This window comes from Canis aureus, chromosome 29 (assembly GCF_053574225.1).
Source record: "Canis aureus isolate CA01 chromosome 29, VMU_Caureus_v.1.0, whole genome shotgun sequence".
Taxonomy (NCBI): Eukaryota; Metazoa; Chordata; class Mammalia; order Carnivora; family Canidae; genus Canis; species Canis aureus.
Window position 1 is genome coordinate 17,567,493 of NC_135639.1, and position 21,179 is coordinate 17,588,671.

The window sequence follows — 21,179 nt, forward strand, 5'->3', positions numbered from 1 at the left end:
TATTTTTGCCTTTTCCCAAGTCCAAAATAAATTGTATAATAATTGTATGTCATGTGGGATAGTAATTAGAAACTGAACAAAACCACCACCTGCATGTGACTCCCCAGAGACTCACTGATTAAGAGTATCTGGATACCTTGGCTGATACTAAGATCCCAGTTGAGCCTTATAAAAAATACAATCACCAATATGCACCAGAGGGCCTAAGCCTTGGCTCACCATAGCAAGGTGATGTCCACCTGGGGATTTTTATTTCTGTTCATACCCTCATCAGATCCCAAAAGGAAATGAGTCAGTGATTGACTGAGTCTGTTTACAAAGAGGACCCCAAGTAGATTTCAGCGGAGTAACTTCCCTCTGTAGGCTTATGAAGCAGGCGCGTTAGTACGATTGCCCTACAGAAAGCCCAGTCAAAGGTTGCAGGAGTGTTTGTGCTTCACCCTCTCTAAATGACTTGCAAATTTATTCAAACACAATATGAGGAGATGCTTTATTTGTTGAAATAACTGTCTGCAGTGTCCTGCACAAAAAGGTGAGGTACATCAAGCAGAAACATGGGCAGAAATACATTGGTTTAGAAACTCATAAATCCTTATTTGAATCTGCCAACCTGAAAGCCATGCAGAGCCCGAACAAACTATTTTTCCTAAATGCTACATCTGATTAAGCCATACCATTAAATGACAGCTGAACTTTAACATTAATATGATATTATTTAAATAACCGCATGATTTTTTTTTACACTAAAAATGATGAATGATTTCTGGACAGCTCAATTGACATAAAGCAGAAGGACTCTTTAATGAGATTTGACAAAATGGAGACATATGCAGAATATTCGTTACAGCTCACATCGCAGGGGCCCTCCCAGGGAAGCAATAGAGGACTTTTTTCCTTTTTTTTCCTTTTTTATTGTCTATAAGCACTGAAGCATTCCTTTCAATTGCCACTTCTGTGTGGATTTTGAGTGTTTCTAGATCATTTACATATTACTCTTAGGCAGAGAATTTGGTGTCTTATGGTTCTGAATTGGCACTGTGCCTGTAGGAAAAGCAGGGGCATGTGGAGTTAGGTCAGTGTTAGTTGGAGGTGTCGCAGGAACTCCAGGCTCGCTACTGATCAGCCTGATAGAGACCAAGTAACTATCCACTGCTTGTGCCATCCATCGCTAATGCAGCAAAAACACTCCTAATAAATTATTATATACAGATACCTGAGTAGAGATGATTTTCCTTACTCTAAAACAGTTGTCTCTACAGTATTAGTGCTAAAAGATTTCTTCTGTAAAATCCCAATTAAGTTATTCTAGAGGCGATTCTTGACATTCCTCATTCACATTTCCAGCTACAGTCCCAAACTGAAGGTTATGCTAGATGATAATCTTATTTGGTAGATACTGAATGTAAGAAAGTACCATGCTAGATATCCTAAGTAAAAAATGGCTCTGATTTTCAGAACAATGAAAACATTTCTTACTTCCCCCTTGAAAAATACAGAATATAGTGTATTACCCAGGCATTCATTTATTTTCACTTACTTTCCCAAATATCTTCCATCAGTCAAAGGTTAATTAACGCACATAAAACACTGACATTTGTTTGCTCGCACATGTGAATTCAGATTCTTTAGATAATATTTAAATTTTAAAAATCATCTTTAAATATATGTAAAATTGAAATATTTCCCCAAACAGCGTCTCTTAAAGAAATAAAATGAAAACAAGGCAACAGAGAGAGAACACAGCTAATACCCGCAGGCCCGCATTCCTTCTATAAGAAGGAGGCTATCGAAATAGAAAATAAAATCGGTCTGTTCCTGCCATGGGGACTTCCTCAGGCTATGAAAAAAGACTTCATGTCTAACCCTAATTTTTTCCATAGCTTGAGGTAACCCCCCTAGCTCAAACCTTCTCTCTAATCTAAGCTACTCAGTATGTGTCTCTGTCCAAACAAGAGTTAATATCAGTGCTCTGTTATTTCAAAAGGGTCTTGACCCAGGGTACTAAGAGCAGAGGCTTGCATGCCTGGAATACGGCCAGTTGCAACTAGATGAAAACCGTCGTTTCAAAAAAGGGAGAGAGAGGAAGATAGGTCCCTACCTTACTCTTACCTTCGCAACATCCCTGTCAGAACCCTGGAGCTTTTCCCCAAGTTAGCATCTGTTTCCCGAAGCTAGGAGGAGAAAAGGAATGTTAAAACAAAACTTCGTGCAGTTGGATCATTTTGCAAATGCGCTGGCAAGCAGTAATTGTTTTTCATGGATGGAAATCCAATTAATAATAGATACTTAAATACATTAAAATACATCATGACACCTACACAATCTCTGAAAATTCTTAGATTTAAGAAATTACATGTAATAGATGATCCCAGGAGCATTAAACTGGATACTTGAACCGGCGATAAAAGCATGTCTCTTAGGCGGACAATGCTGAATATACATCTCGTAATTAAAATCCAATTTTGAATGTGTGAAGTCCTAGATATATGAACGGAAATGAAGTAAACTGAGGGAGGATGAGACATCACTATCTTTACAGCTTTCATTCTGTAAGACTTGACATACTCCAAAGTCTGACCTTCTCAGTTATAGAGCTAAATAAAATATCTACCTGGGGGCATTTAAGGATGGGGAAAGAGTCAGCTTCTTTCTCCATTCCACTCTTTTTCTTCTCCCCTTACTCAACATCCCTCAACTACCCTTGCCATTTTTATACACACTTACATCTATGTCATCACTACTGTCTATGGATGTGTTGGAGGCCTTTTGTTTTATGTCTTATCATTTACCGAATTTATGAAAAGAATTTTGTATCCCTTCTTACTTACTCGTTCACGTGCACGCTGTATCTTTTCTCTGTCATGACTGAGGTTTTCCAACATCTCCTGGCCAATTTGCTCTATTGAAAAGGAAATTTGAGTGAGGAAGGGTGGCTTTTGGTGTAAGTGGAAACAAACTCTAGGAGTACCACGATGGCAGTGGCACAGAGTTCATGTTTAATAAGTGTACATTACATATCGGACACATAGTTCTTATACATAAAAAATATTTTTAAAGTATTTAATAAATTTACCTATATATCTTAGATATGATTACATGGGATTTACAATTCAACCTATAGAACATAACCAACAAGGCAGTGATGATTGAGAGGTGATACGACTTGCCGAAGGCCACCTCAGCATATTTGTTATCTGCCAAGATGCAAGATGAAAAGCCCAGGTCCAATGGTCTTCCAATAATTTTATCATTACATAGGAATCTAGTCTCGGTTTTGCAGGTTACAACTAATGTTAATGATTCTACTCTACCTCCCCCACTTTATTATTGCACTGCTTTGCGTATGTAGGCAAACCTCCAGTTAGAACAATTTTGATTTTAATGTATTCGTCCCATACACAGTCCTCAGAATCTCAACTACTGCAGCTTATTGCTAGTGGAACTCTCTCTAGGCTTTTGCTCTCTTGGAGCAAGGGTTCCGTTAGTGTGTTCTTAGCTGCTGTGGATACTTGAGTCAGGATGAGGTGCACTTCACACATGGCTGAGGAAAGCTCAAGCTGCAAACAGAACTTCCATTTATACAGGAATAGGCAGGTTAGAACATTCATTAAAAAGCACGCTGCTGAGTTCCGATGAGGTTTTCCTCTGCCGTGATCATCCCATTTGGTTGGCACTGGTCGGCTCTCCTTCTTTTACAAGACTCTAGGTATGTCCTAACCTGACAAATATTCAGCTGCCTTGAATTAAATTTTTTTTTTAGACTCATTCTCCATCACCTGGGAGGTACCTTATTCTATAATAGAAGAATGACAAATCTGACACACTTGTAATACTGGCAACCTATCTGACTACCACGTATCTACATTTCTTTTTTTTTTTTTTTCTTTTTGTATTGTCTCTTTACCTACAACCTATACAACAACTATCTCTGGCTTATAAATTTATTGCAACACTAAACAAGCATCTATTACTATAGCAAATAATTTAATGAAATCATTAGGAAGTCACCATGGTAGTTATTTGGCTCATGGATGTATACCAACAAACTTTTCAGAGGGACATCCTAAAAACTGTGGAGCAGTGGTTAGGCCATATTGAGAGTTTAGATTGGGAACTCACACTGTGTGAGCCTAATCCTCAGTGCTGACGCTTACTGGCTGTGTGACGTTGCATATGTTACCTAGCTTCATTTTGCCTTAGTTCTTTACTTCTAAAATGGAAAGAAGATTATTCTATGTCAAGGGGCTGTGGTAAAGGTTAAATAATTCAGTTAGAATACTTAACACAGTGACTCGCCTATAGCAATAATAAGCATTTGTTGAATGATGATGAATGATATTAAGAACCAATGGACTGTTCCTCCCATCCTAGGGGATTGGGCCCCCTCCCATCCTAGGTCTGCCACAACCCACTGGAACTGGGTATCACAAGATAAAAGATCTGTCCTACCTTTCTTACAAAATTGTTGCTATAGTCAAATGAAATTAACCTAAGTAAAAATGTTTTGAAAGCTATAGGATACCATACAAATGCATGTAATTGCATAATACATGGGAATCAATGCACTTAGTAAAAAATCATATGTTGGGGACATGGCCAGTAAGGAAGATCAAGCCCCTGCATTCATGAACTTTTGTGCTAATAGTGAAGATTTGGCAGCCAAAGGGGCAAATGCTTTGTTTTTCATGGCATATCAGAAAAAGGACTGTATATTCCGTTCATGATAAAAGAAATTCTAGTAATAAAAAATGCTCAAATGCAATAGCATAAATGTATTTTTGATACCTATATAAACTCCAAAAATTCTTTCCAGTGGAGTACCTCCCTAGTATAGTATCATCTCTCAGACAGATGTTAGCTTTCTATTAATTCTATTAAATATATTCTAAAGATAATTTGGATAAGATATGTGGCTCCCAGTAGAGGCACCAAAAAAGTGGAAGATGATACCAATAATGAAGAAGGAAAAAACAACTAGAGTAGAATATTTCTTTTTTGCATACGGACTACAATATTCAATTTTATCACACTGTTAAGTATCACACTGACTTCCTTTAAGCAATATAATTAAGCAATCTTAATTCATTTTAGCTCAAAATCTCTAATATTTAGAGACACCATTAATACTCTAATTACTTCAGCAAAATACCACTTCTATATTATTTTCTCCTATCAAGATTAAAAGCATTAAAATAAATAATTTTAAACAAATAGGAAATAGATTATCATTTTGCCTGTCACCAGCATCGTGTTTCCAGTAAATGTGGAAGGAAGCAAGGAGAGATTGAAATAAAGTACATGAAAGGAGTAGATAAAGTGCATGAAAGGTTTGTGATCTGCTCTTGCTCTCAAATCATATCCAGTGTGGCACGGGAGAAGTCAACATTGGAATGCAGGTAACAGATCCACAATTCTAACAGGTTTGCTAGGGGAAAAACTATTCTGAATGGATCCATAGTCTGCTACTGAAGGAATCAATAGAACAAGCAGTAAAGAGCTCAGGTCTTTCCAGGAGTTGTTAAATCACTCCCTCAATCTCCTTGTCTCTTGGGAAATATCTCAGCATCTGAAGTCCTAACGCATCTGGCAAGAGAAGAGATATTGCCAAGAGTGCATGGTCTTTATATGCAGATATCATCCATTTGTTGGAAACAGAATTCTTTTTTTCATTTCTTACTTGCTACCTTCAGTTTTAATGCCCCAATAAAGCAAACTCCAGGCCAAGCATATAAGAAATGCTCACACTCTTAGAATGAAAGGAAAAATTCATGCAAAGTTCTGTATGTTTTTTTCATTATGTGTTCCCCTACTCCAATCAAAACAAAACAAGACAAAATTGAAAAGGATTATTTTTTAAAAACAGACTATCCTTAAAATAGTATTAGATATTTAGGGATAATTTTATTTAAAAAATTAGTAATACTTTTAGGTTTACTTTTTTTGAATAATTTAACTGAAGATGTAAGCACACACCAAACTCCAATAAAGAAAAAACACAATCTTGTAGGTCTAAACTAGTGTATGTGATACTCCCAGTCCAGAGTTTTTAGCTCTTTAAATACTCACAGTGCCTTTAGAATGGGAAACAGCCATGCTATCTCCACTGAAATAACTTGAGAAATCATAAATTTTATAAATACTGCACTTGTTGACTGTGAGGATCTTCTTGAGAGCAAGAAACAATGAAAAGCATAAAAGAAAATCAAAACTGATGCTGTATGCTGGAATTCTACATGTCAGTGTGAGCGTGACAAATGAATTCCTGGAAAGGAAAGTTCCTTCCTGCTCTTCTTCTATCCTTCCCACGGGGGTCCTGGGAATTATCCTGGGAGTACAGCATTCAAACTCACTGAGTTTTTGTTTTCACGTTATCCAGAATGAATCATATCCTTGGTCTAAGGCCCTTTATTAAAGGGTTACAAACTGCAAAATGCATTTCGGCTAACATTTCCTCTCCTTTTCAATATATTTGGGGTGGGGTTGGGAGATATATACCAGGCATTCTACACTTTCTTGCGAAGAAGCAGGAAACTACAAATCCAGCAAGATACTTCCTGAAGGACTGGCCTGGCATCACAAAAGATAAGACTTAGTTTAAGGAGCCTGTACCATGGAAAGCATCATTGCTCTTCATTCAAAATAATAATGTCACTTGAACCATCATAAAGCCAACATGGATGAACTTTAACAAATAATTATTGGGCTTGTATTTTGGAGATGAGTAGATTAAAATATTTTTCATAGGAAGGCAGAACTGACTGAGGCTCACATCATGTTATAATATAAACATGACTGAAAGGGAAGGAGCCTCAAATATGGTTAATCAGAAAACATTCCATTGATAAATTCAAAATATCAAAAAAATTGTAGCCATTATGCTATAAATAGTACACTCACCAGAAAAAAAAATATTTTTCATCACACTTAAATTTAACTCTCTTATTAAGGATGTGGTTCCCAGCGAATTATTTTAAAAAGTGAAGACATCCAGTCGAGCCTTCTTTAATGAACTAAGTTTATTTTTTCTGGCACTCAAAACTTTATTAGCAATTTTAGTAACAGGTAAAGGGTATTCATAATTATCCAGCTATTGTGCATATAGTGACTTCACTGAAGTGCAAGACTGCATGGAAATACTGTAAAAGAGCTATTTTTTGAAGCATGTGCTTTCATATGCATGCTGCAGAACACTAATGTGACAATTGAAAAATACAAGGTAATATTTCCTATTAACTTGAAGTACTGAATTTTGGACTTGACTTCAGAACTTCTGGCCACCAAATCTAATAAAAGTATTGCTTTCGGAAAGCAAAGAGAGTCACACATAGCCTTCCCAGGAGGGAGTAGCTCATGGAGTGGTTGGTTAAGCCATTCTTTGGCATCTAGCACACCTTCTCAGACGGTGATTCTGGTATCATGCCTGAGAGGGGGTAGGTTATCCACAGTATTTTTTTAAAAATATTTTATTTATTTATTCTTGAGAGACAGAGAGGGCAGAGGGAGAAGCAGGCTCCATGCACGGAGCCCGACATGGGACTCAATCCTGCGTCTCCAGGATCATGCCCTGGGCCGAAGTCAGCGCCAAACCACTGAGCCACTCGGGCTGCCCGGTTATCCACAGTATTGATGTTACTCAGATATGAGGAGTCTTTTGAATTCCTGACGCCTAGAAAAGTAACAATGGAAAAGATAGTTCTTTCACCAACTTTCATTATTTGACAATTCAAGACACGTGAGGAACTTCTGCTTTCAATTAGGATGTAGAAAGATGTAAATGACTCTCCTAGAAACAAGAAAAACTTGTGTGGGAGAAGTGTGATGTGTGCAAGGAAGCTCTGATAGATTTTAGAGAGAAACTAGTACCTCATGTGTGAGCAAGGAGCTATGGCAATGTTCATACCTAGGGTGAATGTCTCAGTTAAGCACAGGACTGCCATTCAGAGACTTCTCAAGGATGAAGAGAATACCTTATAAAAATGTAGGTGTACAGGACAGAATGAAATCTGGATGAGCTATAAAGATAAAAATAAATTGCTTGGTCTGGTAATTCTCCTTCAATCTCCAAATTTGCCAAGGAAGAGGCAGTAGAGAAGGGGCTGGTGAGTAAAAAGAAAAATCACACATTCTTACATATTCTTGTGGTGCTTATATTTTGAGACACTGGGAAAGTTAAGCCCAAATATGAACCCAAATCATGGAAAACTACAGACCAATTCACTCCAGATAAAGTATTGATAATATTAAAAAAAAAAAAAAAAAAAAAGCAGCCAAGACACAGGTTGAGGATGCACTCATCTCAGATAAATCCAATCTAATTAGAGATTCAGCTTAACGCCAAGTCACTTAATTTTGGAACGAATCTGATCACACCCTTAATCAAATATAAGATAAAGTGCTCTCAGAGAAAAATAAATTTAGACACTACTGTTCTTTTTCACTGTGTCTAGAATACTACACACATTCCATGGCATGCAAAAAAATAGAGGGGGAAGGAGAATAAAAAAGTGAAAACATAGCCTATGTAAGTAGACTAACAGATGGCTTATTTATTAGAGTTAGCAGATAAAGATTTGAAAACAAGTATCATACTGGTGTTAAAAAATTTCTTGGGGGCAGCCTGGGTGGCTCAGCGGTTTAACGCTGCCTTCAGCTCAGGGCGTGATCTTGGAGACCCCACATCGAGTCCCACCTCAGGCTCCCTGCATGGAGCCTGCTGCTTCCTCTGCTTGTCTCTGCCTCTCTCTCTCTCTTTCTCTCTCTCTCTCTCATGAATAAATAAATAAAATCTTAAAAAAAAAGTTTCTTGGAAAAGATAAGCATAATAGGCGGAGAGAGGGGTTTTTTAGGAAAGAAGTGGAAACTCTAAAAAGGAACCAGGGCAGCCCTGGTGGCGCAGCGGTTTAGCGCCGCCTGTAGCCCAGGGTGTGATCCTGGACACCAGGGATCGAGTCCCACGCTGGGCTCCCTACATGGAGTCTGCTTCTCCCTCTGCCTGTGTCTCTGCCTCTCTTTCTCTCTCTGTGTCTCCCATGAATAAATTAATAAAATCTTAAAAAAAAAAATAAAAAGGAACCAAATGAAATTTGAGAATGAAAAAATACAGCTTCTGAAACCAGTTTTCTGGATGGACCCAAGAGAGTATCATTTAGTACACAAGAAAGAGTCCTTGAACTTGAAGATGGGTTAATAGAAATTATCTAAAGGAGGAAATGAAGTCTGAAAAAAAAAAAAAAGGACAGAGCATTAACAATAACAAAAGATAATAACAAGTGGTCTTAAACACATATAATTAGATTCCCAGAAAATGAGATTCCCAGAGACAAACAACAGGATAGAAGAAATAACAGTCAAAACTTTTCAAACTTTGTTTTAAAAAAGTCAATCCATAGATCAAAGTAGTTCAAGCAAGATAAATCTTGCTGAACAATCTCTGAGCAAGATAAATACAAAGACAACCACACCTTGTCACATCATCATCAAATTTCTAGAAACTAAAGATAAATAAAAAATCTTATAAGCAGCCAGAGGGTAGAAAAAAACATGTATAATGATAAGTATGAGGGTTGAATCTTCATCAGAAAACAATGCAAGAAGATACTGAAGCAACATCCCAAAGTGTGTGTGTGGGGGGCAGGGGGGTAGGGCAAAGTCATCTTACTCTTCCGTAATCAGTGAGAATGTCCTTTAAAAGTAAGGTTAAGGGGTGCCTGAGTGGTGCAGTCAGTTAAGTGTCTGCCTTTGGCTCAGGTCATGATCCCGGGGTCAATTGAGTCCCACACTGGGTTCCCTACTCAGTGGGGATCCTGCTTCTCCTTCTCCCTTTGTCCCCACCGCTCATGCTCTCTCTCTCTCACTCTCTATCTCAAATAAATAAAATCTTTGAAAAAAAAAAGGTTAAATAAAGATAATTATAGATAATTTAAAACTGGGAGAATCATCCAGAAGAACTGAACTACAAGAAGTGTTAAAGGAAATTCTTCAGGCTGAAGGGAAATGATAGTGGATGGAAATCTGGATCTACAGAACTCAGATCCAAATAAAGTAAAAATAACAACATATATAGAATTAAATATATGAAAACCAGAGCACAAAGGATGAAGAGTAGGAAAACAGGAGTATACTGTTGACTGGTTTTGAAGTTATATGTGAAGCACACTGATAAATTAGCAATGAAAACTGTAATTCCTGAGCTTCTCTGTTCAAAATGGTACCCACTAGCCACATGTAACTATTTATATTTTAAAATTAAATTTAAAATTCAGTTCCTCTCTAGCACTAGTCACATTTCCAGTGCTTAGTAATCACACGTGGCTAATAGTTATTATGCTAGAGAAGACAAATATCTCTAGAAGAGTGTTCCAGATCCCCCTGTATTTAGGACTCCCTTAAAAGAAAATAAAAGAAGTGGCCATTTGAGCTTTAATTTAGGTAAAGCACTTCCCTTCTCTGGGCCTCAGTTTCCTTAAAGGCAAAATGACCATCTTGGGCTTGGTATTCTTCAGTGCCCCTTGTGGCTGTGAAATATCAGAACTCAATGACCCTGTAGAATCTTAATGCCTCTTTTTCTCTATAGAACATGTAAACAAACTGAAGCACAAGGCCCAAATCAGGCCCACAGATGTATTTCCATCCCCAGGGCACACCTCCCACTCTGGCAATGTTGAAAGAAAGAAAGAAAGAAAAGAAAGAAAAGAAAGAAAGGAAAGAAAGGAAAGAAAGGAAAGAAAGGAAAGAAAGGAAGAAAGGAAGAAAGGAAGAAAGGAAGAAAGAAAGAAAGAAAGAAAGAAAGAAAGAAAGAAAGAAAGAAAACATGAAACAATTCAAACTTGAATGCTTTTAAGCAAGTCATACACTCTCCAGCTTGCCCAAGTCTGTTAACAGTGGACTGCTTCATACAGTAGCCTGCTGGGCCTCTGAGGATATTCGAATTTACTATGTGGTATAAAATATTTACAAACACTTGGATGATAACATTATTACAGAAAACTATACATTCATATAAACTGAAGGTAAACTTATGCATTCTTCATAGACATACAGCAAAAGATGTACATGGCCTAGCTTTCTTTTTCTTTTCCTTTCTTAGCAATTATGATTTAAGATTATCTCCTTAGCAGGTGAGTATATTTTCTACTTTGCTTTAAGATGATCCAATCTATCATTAAGCAATTAAAAAATCATCAGCACTACTTTCATTGAAGTCATAGTAGCGGAACCTCCCCTTAGTTACCTGGTTTGCTGCAGATAATTAACAAACACTATTCCCAGAGCTCTTAGACATCAGTCAATGAAGCTGTGCCACCAATAATGATGCTCTGGAATGAGCAGGTACTGGGTAAACTGAACTTGTTAAACAAAAGGAGCCATGTTAATTACAGCTTCATTCAAAAACGAGAATGAATCTGTTCTATTCTATGAAACAAGACCAGAGCAGCAGGAAGGACATACCCTTTTCACAATTCAATAAAGAATGTAAAAGCCAGGAGATGAAGCAGCAGAAAACCTGAATGGGCAAAATTGTCAAAACACATTCCAAAGGCTCACTTGTGGAATTTGCCAAACATGTATTTACTTAGCAGACAAGAGAGACCTGTTCAGCATCAGCCAGATCTCTAGGTTGAATGAATAACTCAAAGAAAACCCCAAAAGTGCTGTAAACTATGACAAGTGACTAGAAAGTAATTAGAAAGCCTTTTTAGAAATCATTATGGGCAGAGGTAATCACTATCTATACCCTTTGTGAACTACACATGCTTCTATCACTGAATGTATAACATTCTAATTATCCGCTTATTCAGAAGTCACTACTGGGTACACTGCAGAGCTTGTGTGGCCAGCAAATATATTTTGCTTTTAGGGAACACTGTTTAAGCACTTCTGAACTGGTTGGCGACAAAACATTTTTTTAAACAGGAGATTTCATATAAAAAGCTGGCCTTCTAGTTTCTTTTGAAATTTGGAATACACGGCAACATTGAGTCCCCACTCCCAAATGGTCAACTGGCTGGGACTGAGATACGGCTACCCCATGTGGAAGAGCCGGGTACCATGGAGCTTGCCACCTTCCCATCTGACTTGTTTCACTCATTTTTATGTTCCAACTTTGCTGCTATGGAATCTGAGTTTGTGACTCCTTGCTTATATATTCTTTCTTCCCCATTAGATTATAACCTTCTTTAAAGATGAGGCCATTTCTTATTCCTCTTAGTCTCTCCAGCATTTTCAGAGGCAATGCCTGACATATATGCAGGTGCGCAGAAAATTTTTGTTTGTGGGAGCCACTGAGCTTGAAAATACAGCTGCCTTCTATAAGTTTATAGTAATAGATATACAGATTTTTAGAAGTATGAGCCTTAACAGTAACGGCACAGATGAACAAACGAGGGTACAGGGATTTGGGGGTGGAGATCATCCAGGTCATATCGCTAATTATCAACAAAGCTGAAATTGTGACCCAAGCCTCCTGAGTCTTATGTCACTGATCTTTGCAGCACTAAATAGATAAATAAATAAATAAATATAATAAATAAAATTTAAAATGTCCAGTCTAAAATGCATTACAACGTGGGGGATAAGGAATTGTAATACTTTGGTATACTTTTAAAATGTATAAAATTTTACACATTTAAATGTGTAAATGTCTCTGGCTGATGCATGGAATTTTTTTCTTTTTTAAAGATTTTATTTATTTATTCATGAGAGACACACACACAGAGAGAGAGGCAGAGACACAGGCAGAGGGAGAAGTAGCCTGACGTGGGACTCGATCCCAGGTCTCCAGGGTCATGCCCTTGGCTGAAGGCAGCGCTAATCTGCTGAGCCACCTGGGCTGCCCTAATCCTGGGATTTAAAAAAGAAAAGTAAAAAATTAAAATGTCAGTGCCCAAGAAAGGCCTTTCCAATAGCTTGGGCAAGAGTGGGACAGGAGATAGTCTCTACATTTCTTGAACATCATTCCCACATAAGAACCATAGCACTCAACAGGGAAATGTGCTGTGATTTCATGGTCTTGACTGAAATAACTTTCTATTCTTTGCAAATTATACAAACAGCAAAAATGTATTATAATTATCCAAACCTTTTGGCTTCAGTATATTCTTGTTTTTTTAAAAAAAATAAGGGGCCAATTCTCATACAGAATTGTAAAAAATTAAATCAAATTTAAACCAGTGGGTCCATCCCACTGACCCCTTTCTCTTCTCTCTATTCACATTGGCAAGTGAATTGGTTACTCTTAACAAATGAACCTCGGAGGTGGAAAATTTAATATATTTAAATTGCTCATTCTTGCTGTGAAAAGCAGGTAATCGGGAGATGACATTCCAATCCCCCCTGCCCCCCCCCCACACCAACACAAGTACACATTTATGGAATAAAACATATTTACTTGGCTTCAGACCTATGTTCAGAAAGAGAACACTTCACTCACTGTTCTGGAATGGACTCAGGAGCAGATAAAATCACAGAAGCTCAATCGTCATATGTGAATGAAAGATACTAGAATTTTTGGCTCTGCCATTCCTTTTCTTGATATATTTTTTTTTCCTGGTCTTAATTTTATCCTTAGTTTGAATTGAAGCTAAAAGGGAAAGATGGCCTGAATGACGGAATCACTTCTCTCCTGATTCGGGTATGTGGCAGCAGATTCATGTTAATATATAAATATACACATAATAGACAAGCATAGTTTTGATGTTCAGATTAAACACTAACAATTACTTAAGTCACACCAATTTGAAATATGAACTGGCTTCTCTCACTTAGCTTAATGATTCCAAGTTTCATTCATGTTGTGGCAGGAATCATTTATTTTCATGGTTAACTATTACTCCATTGTACAGATAAACCACATTTTTTTTACCCAATCATCCACTGACGGATATTTGGGATATTTCTACCTTTTGGCTATTGTGAATAGCACTGCTATGAACACTCATGTACAGCATTTCTATGACTATCTGTTCTGGGTGTATGCCTAGGAGAGGAATCGCTGGACCATATGGTAATTCTGTTTAACCTTTTGAGGAACCCAAAACTGTTTTCCACAGTGGCTATACCATTTCATCCTCAAACTAGCAATGCACGAGGGCTCCAAATTCTCCTTAGCCACACTTACTATATTTGATTTTTAAAACTTATAGCCTTCACATGTCATTGTAGTTTTGATTTGTACTTTCCTAATGACTAATGATGTTGAGTGTCTTTTCATGTGCTTGTTGGCCATTTGTGGATCTTTTTTAGAGAAATGTCTACTCAAATCCTCTGTCCATTTTTAAGCTGACTTGTCTTTTGGTTGTGGAAGTTATAAGAGCATTTTATATATTCTGGATACTAGACCCTTATCAGATATGAGATGTGTAAATATATTCATTCTCTCATTGTGTAGGTGTCTTTTCACTCTGATAGTCTTTTGATGTTCAAAAGTTTTAAACTTGACTGAAGTACAATTTATCTATTTTTTGTTGTTGTTGTCAATAACACAAGCACAAAAGCTTGTGCTTTTGGTGTCAGATCTAGGAATCCATTGCCAAATCCAGGCCATAAAGATTTACCCATATGTGTTCTTCTAAGCATTTCATAGTTTTGGTTCTCACACTTAGGTCTTTGATACACTTTGATTTAATTTTTTAAATTTCTGGTATGAGGTAGGAGGCTGCACAGTTATTTTTTTATTTTTTATTCACAGAAAATATTCAGAATTTACCTGGAAAAAGTTATCTTCTTATATATCTTACATCTAATTTATACCCTAACTTAAAAGCCTGGACCAATGTTTTCATTGATTTATAAATTAAAATGTTATATTTTGTACAATATTTCTTCACGTCTTGACCCTTCTGAACACACTGAAAGTAGACACATAGGTTAAAGTAGGAGGCGAGAGCATGAATATATCAGATAAATGAAAAAAGAAAGTTACTAAATCTGAAGTAGCACAGGACAATAGGTACAGGCAGAGACAAGGCCTTGAACATTAATGCTGGTGAATTTTAGCATTAAGAAAAACAAAGTTTTTATCAAAACCCCCTGATCAACATTCAAGAAATATCAGGTTGGAAATCATGTTGGAAATTTATGGGGAAAAACAAAGCAAGTGAGACCACTGGCATTAAAGGAGGCTTAGAAATTAAAGAAACGATTAAGGTTTGGAAATACAACTTCAGAGGGATAAAATCAGTTTCTTTTAATTTTCAACAAAGTGTCATTTCTGCTACCCACATATCTAGTCCTGAGAGCAAAGTCAACAAACATATGCCATATGGCTGCCACTCTATGATACCAAACACCTGGAAGATATTAATCAATCACATTGCCCCTGAACATGCCTTATAACTACCTCTCTCTTCGCAACGCTCCAGGCAATCAACTCCAATTGATCAGAGTGGGCACAGGGGATAAGACCTACTTGCTATCCTGGATCTATAGCATTGGGGTCTTTTTTCAATTGACAACAGAGAATACCCACTTTTCAGCTTTCAGCTAGTGCTCTCATTCTTAAATTTTCTGCCATTTATTTCTTTCAAAAGCCTGAGGATGATGACTATAATTTAAAGGGGATGGTCAATGGCAATCTGGTAGTGTGCGTCTCTGTTTCTGGACTAGACACGTTTATGGAACTTTTAATAAACAGAATTGTGTTTAGACCTCACTCTAGGCTGACTAAATTAGAATCCTTGGAAATGGGGTTCAAAATATATTATTAAAAATTTCTAGAAGTCACGTTTAACTCTTTGTTAAGGACAGGCAGCTCTTATTCTTCAACATTCTCTAGTGCTACATATCTGGCTCCAATATAGAATTTACCCCTTCAACTTTGGGTCTTTGATACTCATGAGATTTACTTAAGAAATTATGAAACAAGGGATATTTCTACGTTATTTTAGTTAAGCTGATTTCAAGAATAGGATTCATTGCATTTCTTGGTTTGTTTTAAAGACCACCCCCATTTCCTCTCCTTTCTGATTAATTTTTTTTTAACGGTACAGGAAATAATTCACTTTGTACTATGGAAAATATAAGCTATGTAATCCAACATACTTTCTTCTTTGGCCTGAATCCTAGGAAGCTCTGCGTGAGTTTAACCCTTAATTGTTAGAGCATTGCTCTAGGATTTCTTCATAGAATGAACTCCTCCTCTTGTTCTCCACCCCTACCCAAATCTTCCCTTTAATTCTTGGCTTCTATCTTCTCCCTTGGGTTAATTTTTTCTGCTCTTGGTATACTTGCCTGATCTTTTATGGTAAGACTCTTTTTGTGTCTGTGTGAAAGAAGGTGGGTCAGAGATCAATCATAAACACATCTAAGCCATATTGTTAACACACAAATTCCTGGACCCCACACCCATAGTTTCTAATTCAGTAGGTCTGGAGTGGGGCCCAAGAAGTTGCTTTCCAACAAGTCCCCAGATGCTGCTGGTTCCCTAGAGCTATGCTTTGAGAACAATGATTCTAGAGTAGAAATCTGCAAGGGCCCTTCAGCCAATCTAGCTCATGGCCCGTTTTTGTAAATAAAGTTTAATTGAAACATATACAAACACATGGAAGTAATCCAGAGCAATCTATAGATGACTCTAAAACCTAAGGGGGAGAATTTATACTGTATCATGAAGCAGCCAAAAAGATAGATACATTTTATTCCTGAATAACTCCAAAGCAGAAAGGCCCTGCACTTTAGATGCTGATATTTAGAGAGATAGAAATTAATGAAACTCAAGATAAGGTAATCAGTGAACAAAAAGAGGATGGATGGTTTTATAGTATATTCTAGCAGAGTTTTAAGGTAATGTGACCTTAGTATTATTTCTCAACTTGAGATGTATAGCTGATAGAAGATCCAAACTGAGCTTAAATTATTGTCTTCCTAAAAAAATAAAAGATATATGAGGGAGCTAAAGATTCCCTAATATTTATGCTATCCTTCTGACATTAAAGAAAAGGCTAAATAAATATGGATTTGGATAATCTAACTCATCAGATGGTAACTGCTGGTCAATGTCAGGTGAAGAACAGTTGAGAATCATTCAATTTTGTAAACTGAAATATCAGTTTGACCTTAGAAGGATAGTATATAACGAAGTGTGGTAAAAGTCCTTAAAAAATAGTTTTACTATTGTTTGCCTTTCTTAGCAAGCACTGTGACACTGGGAGTTTCTAAAATACGGAATAAAACAAAGCCACTATTGTTTTTAAATACAATAGAGAATTTATTAGGCTTCATCGGCAAGGCTGTATATTGAACTTATTAGCATAATTCTAAGTAGATTTTTAAATTATATCTCAATAGGCTCTGTTAGGGAACCACTAAAATTGAGTCCTTTACCAAACTTCCGTGTAAGAGTATTAACAAGTTGAGATAGGATTTTTTTGGAGGGAAAAAGGCATGCAGGTTTAAACCCTTGGTGATGAAAAATGACTTCATTCATTCAATATATACCCAACAAAAGTTTATTGCTTACAGGCTGTGTGTAAAATACTGCAATGAATGTTTCCCTCTAGGGAAAGTTTTTTATTTTGGGCTACTATTTATTGACTACCTCGTTATATGCCAGACACTGTGCTAAGCACCTGACAGATACTGCATTTAATCTTCACAACCACCATATGAAGTAGATTATTATTAACCCCTTCTACAGACAAGGAATCTGAAGCTCAGAGAGGTTACATAATTTGCCCAAAGTTCAAATCAGCATTCAAAACTCATGTCTGCACATCCAGCAACTGCTTAATAAGAATTAACCCTTTTGAAACTAGACTTGGAAAAAAACAAACCAAACCAAACTAAACCACAAAAACCATGTCTGATTGATCCCTAAGTTGATGGTTGTGGCCACTGGCATACATGTGCTTTCACCACCCCATAAAAGGCCAACATCACAGGCATTATGGCCTCACAATATGGAGCAACACTTTGGACAAACAGAACAAAAAGGGAAGCTAGACATTTTATGGCTTCCTGAATGTCATAAATCAATTATAAGGATGAGAATATAAGGACAAATGAAAAAAATTAAAAATGACTCCTACTTGAAAGGAAGAAAAGCAAGATGGGTTTTCTAAGGCTCAAGAACCTCACATATGGTATAGTTCCCAGCTGGCTTCTTTTTCCGGCTCTTTCTTTCCCTTGCCACTTCAGGGTTTCCAGCTCCTCTCCAGGACCGTGTGCATTTTGTTCTTGGTGAGATGTGCAGTGACTGCATACGCACTGAGACAACAGTGACTGCTGATGTAAAGAACATGCATTTCTGAGGACTGGATTATCTCTCTGGTCTGTTTCCACCACCAGTCTACCTGCACTGCCTTGTGAATATCTTCACAGCGTTACTCATGAGGGCGGTAGGCTTTGATTTCACTGAGCATTGTCTAACTCAAGTTCAGACACTGCACTAAGTAAGCACCAGCTCAACCATACTTCCAAGCCCCTTCATATCAGCTTTGATTCACAGAGTTGGTGGTTTTTTTTTTCTACCTGAACCAAATAAATATCCATCAGTATACAATTATCCACATTCTATTACACTCCATGGTAAATGTCCTTCTGGGAGTTGTAGCAATTTCTCAATAGTCAAAAAACAAAGAACTGTGTTCCTTTTCCATTCCTGGCTGAGGCCAGGGTTTGAAGGAGGTTTTAGGAAAAATTTGAGTAATAGCCCTATTGCTAAAAATCTTCCTGTAATAAAGCAGGAATGGAGAAACTAGACCTTCCCTACTCTCTTATCTTTCTTGGAGGAACCATTCTTGGAAGTGGAAGTCCAAAGTCCATTTATTTATTTATTTATTTATTTATTTATTTATTTATTTATTATATAAATCTGCTTTCAAACAATTTTAAAGATTATTATTGTTACTACTATTATTGTATTTATTTTTTAAAGATTTTATTTATTTATTAGAGAGAGAGAGAGAGAGAGTGAGAGAGCACAAGGAGGGCTAGTGGCAGGTGGCAGAGGGAGAAGCAGATTCCTGGCAGAGCAAGGAGCCGATGTGGGGGTCAATCCCGGGACCCTGGGATTGTGACCTGAGCCGAAGGTAGATGCTTAACCGACTAAGCCACCCAGATACCCCAACTACTATTATTATTTAATATAGACATCTATTTCATCAAAAAGAAACAGATTATTAACTACTAAAGTCGCCAAAGAGGATGCCAATGTCTTTTCTACTCAATTTAGACACTGAGATACTACAGACTATTTTGTATGATTATAATCTCATCTGAAAACTTAAGCATAAAAGAAACTCTGAAGTCAGAGCTGCTCTCCTATGTCGACCTTCTAGCGCTAAGGAGGACTTCATCTCAAATATAGCTGAGCACAACAGACTAACTGGCCTTGAATGTTGCTTCAGCCACAGAGCAGTACTTAAAATTATGTTCAGTATGAAGAGAAGAAACACGGGTTAGAAAGTCAAGCTTAGCGGAAACCCAAGAAAATATCTTCTATGTATTTAGTGTAAGCCAAACTTCAGGATATAGTAAGGGCTATGTTCAGTTTTGGAAATCTTCACTGGGAGGACATATTTAATGTGATGGCAGATGGCTTTTCCTTTTGTAGCCATATTTGAATTTACAGAGACAATATTTGAAGAGGATTATAAGAGCATCTAAAACCTCTTCTAGCAGAGATTGTATCTTGTATATCTCCCTCCCTCCTCTGTGTAGAGCATGTTGCAGAGCCCATAGTAGGCACTAAATAAATATTATACATGATGTCATGTAATAAGCCACACTTCAGATTATCCCTATCAATCCAGTTTTGGGGACTGATATACCTTGAGAACCCAGATGATGCCTAAACATAATGAAACTTCTTTTCTTTTCCACACAAACAGAAAGCTCCGGAAGCTGGTGAACAGCTCAGCAACCTAAAAATGGCTGTGCAGAGCACTCTTTGAATACGAATTAGCAGTGGGGAATGGCAGCATATTTATGAGGTCTCTTGCCGGGTCTTTTCCTCCTGTGAATGCTGTATAATTCATTGCGCGCGCCCTGACCCCAGTGCGCTCCTGTTCTGACAAATCATACTTGATTAAGACAAATCTTTATTAGTTAGCTAGTCAACTTCCCCATTTATCACTGGCAAATCCCATTCTCCTCTTCAGGTGCAGGAAAAGTGACTGAAGCCTTAAAAAAAAAAAAACAAAAACCCACACACCCAAACATCTAAATACAAATAAAATGTGTGTTACACAGCAAGTAAAACCATAAGTCTCGAAGTCTTAATAGATGATTAAACATAGTATTTAATAGGTATAATATTATATCCACTGACAAACTCCGATCCATTACACATTTCACCTAGGCTGAAGAATTGTTAATTAGAGATTTTTATCTGCTACTAAACTCTTGTTTGAAAGCAAATGCCATCTTTAAAAAAAATGTATTACAAAGTTAGAAGCTCAAAATCCTGGAAAAAAAAAAAAAGAAAGAAAGAGGGAAAAAAGGACTGCTGAGTAGAGAGAATGTTTAAGGCTCCTACTAAAAGAATAACAACAACTAATCTTTAAAAAGTGAGACAGAATAAGGCAGCATGAATTCAAAATTATTCTTGATTCTTCAGTACCATAGGAAAATGCATCTCTTTTTGAACTGTCTGCAATGTTTTCATGAACTTCAATGTTGGTTACCCTAAAGAGGATTTAAGGTGTTTATAGTGGATGATACTCATTTTAGAGTCTGGTGCATTGAGTCTGGTGCCAGAACTGTTCTCAGAAACCTGATGATGAAGCCCTCAGTAACAAAGAAGCATGCCATGTCCTAGGACTGCCACTAAATATAATAAATAGCATCTTTCGACAAGTTTCAAAAATTCTCTAGTTTCACAGAGGTAGGAGTTGGCACAAACCATTAACTTTCTTCCCTTAGTGAGAGCAAGATGGAATGAGAATGATATGGTTTGAGCTGATTTTCATTTCTCGTATTTTTACTCCTAAACCTTGATTCCCATGAAGGTGGAAATCTTTTTACTTTTCCCTAAGGAGCTCCACGTTAATCCAGATGTGTAATTTCTACAGAGATTAGTTCATTGTTCCCTTTAAAAAAGAGAGACAATGTGTAATATAGGAATTATTTTACAAAATGTTTCTATGTGAGATCTTAAATATTCTGCATTAGCAATAAAAGAATCTACATGTAACTTATGAGAAAAAAACCCATTTTTAGTCTTGACAACTTTAATGAAATGC

The 21,179-nt window shown here is 37.0% G+C and overlaps 1 protein-coding gene across 8 annotated transcripts in view; it reads right to left on the bottom strand.

Annotated features, from left to right (window-relative positions):
- Positions 1-21,179, bottom strand: part of VTI1A (vesicle transport through interaction with t-SNAREs 1A) — a 358,072-nt gene that overhangs the window by 150,105 nt on the left and 186,788 nt on the right. For 4 of the 8 annotated variants that reach the window (XM_077877617.1, XM_077877618.1, XM_077877619.1 and 1 more), the window contains 2 exons: positions 2,829-2,899; positions 2,110-2,171 (listed from right to left, as the gene is read on the bottom strand). In XM_077877617.1, the coding sequence (XP_077733743.1) occupies positions 2,110-2,171; positions 2,829-2,899 (133 nt within the window). Of the gene's footprint in view, positions 1-461; positions 1,042-2,098; positions 2,172-2,828; positions 2,900-21,179 lie in introns of those variants that run through there. The other 4 variants (XM_077877623.1, XM_077877622.1, XM_077877625.1 and 1 more) reach the window with 2 other exon arrangements.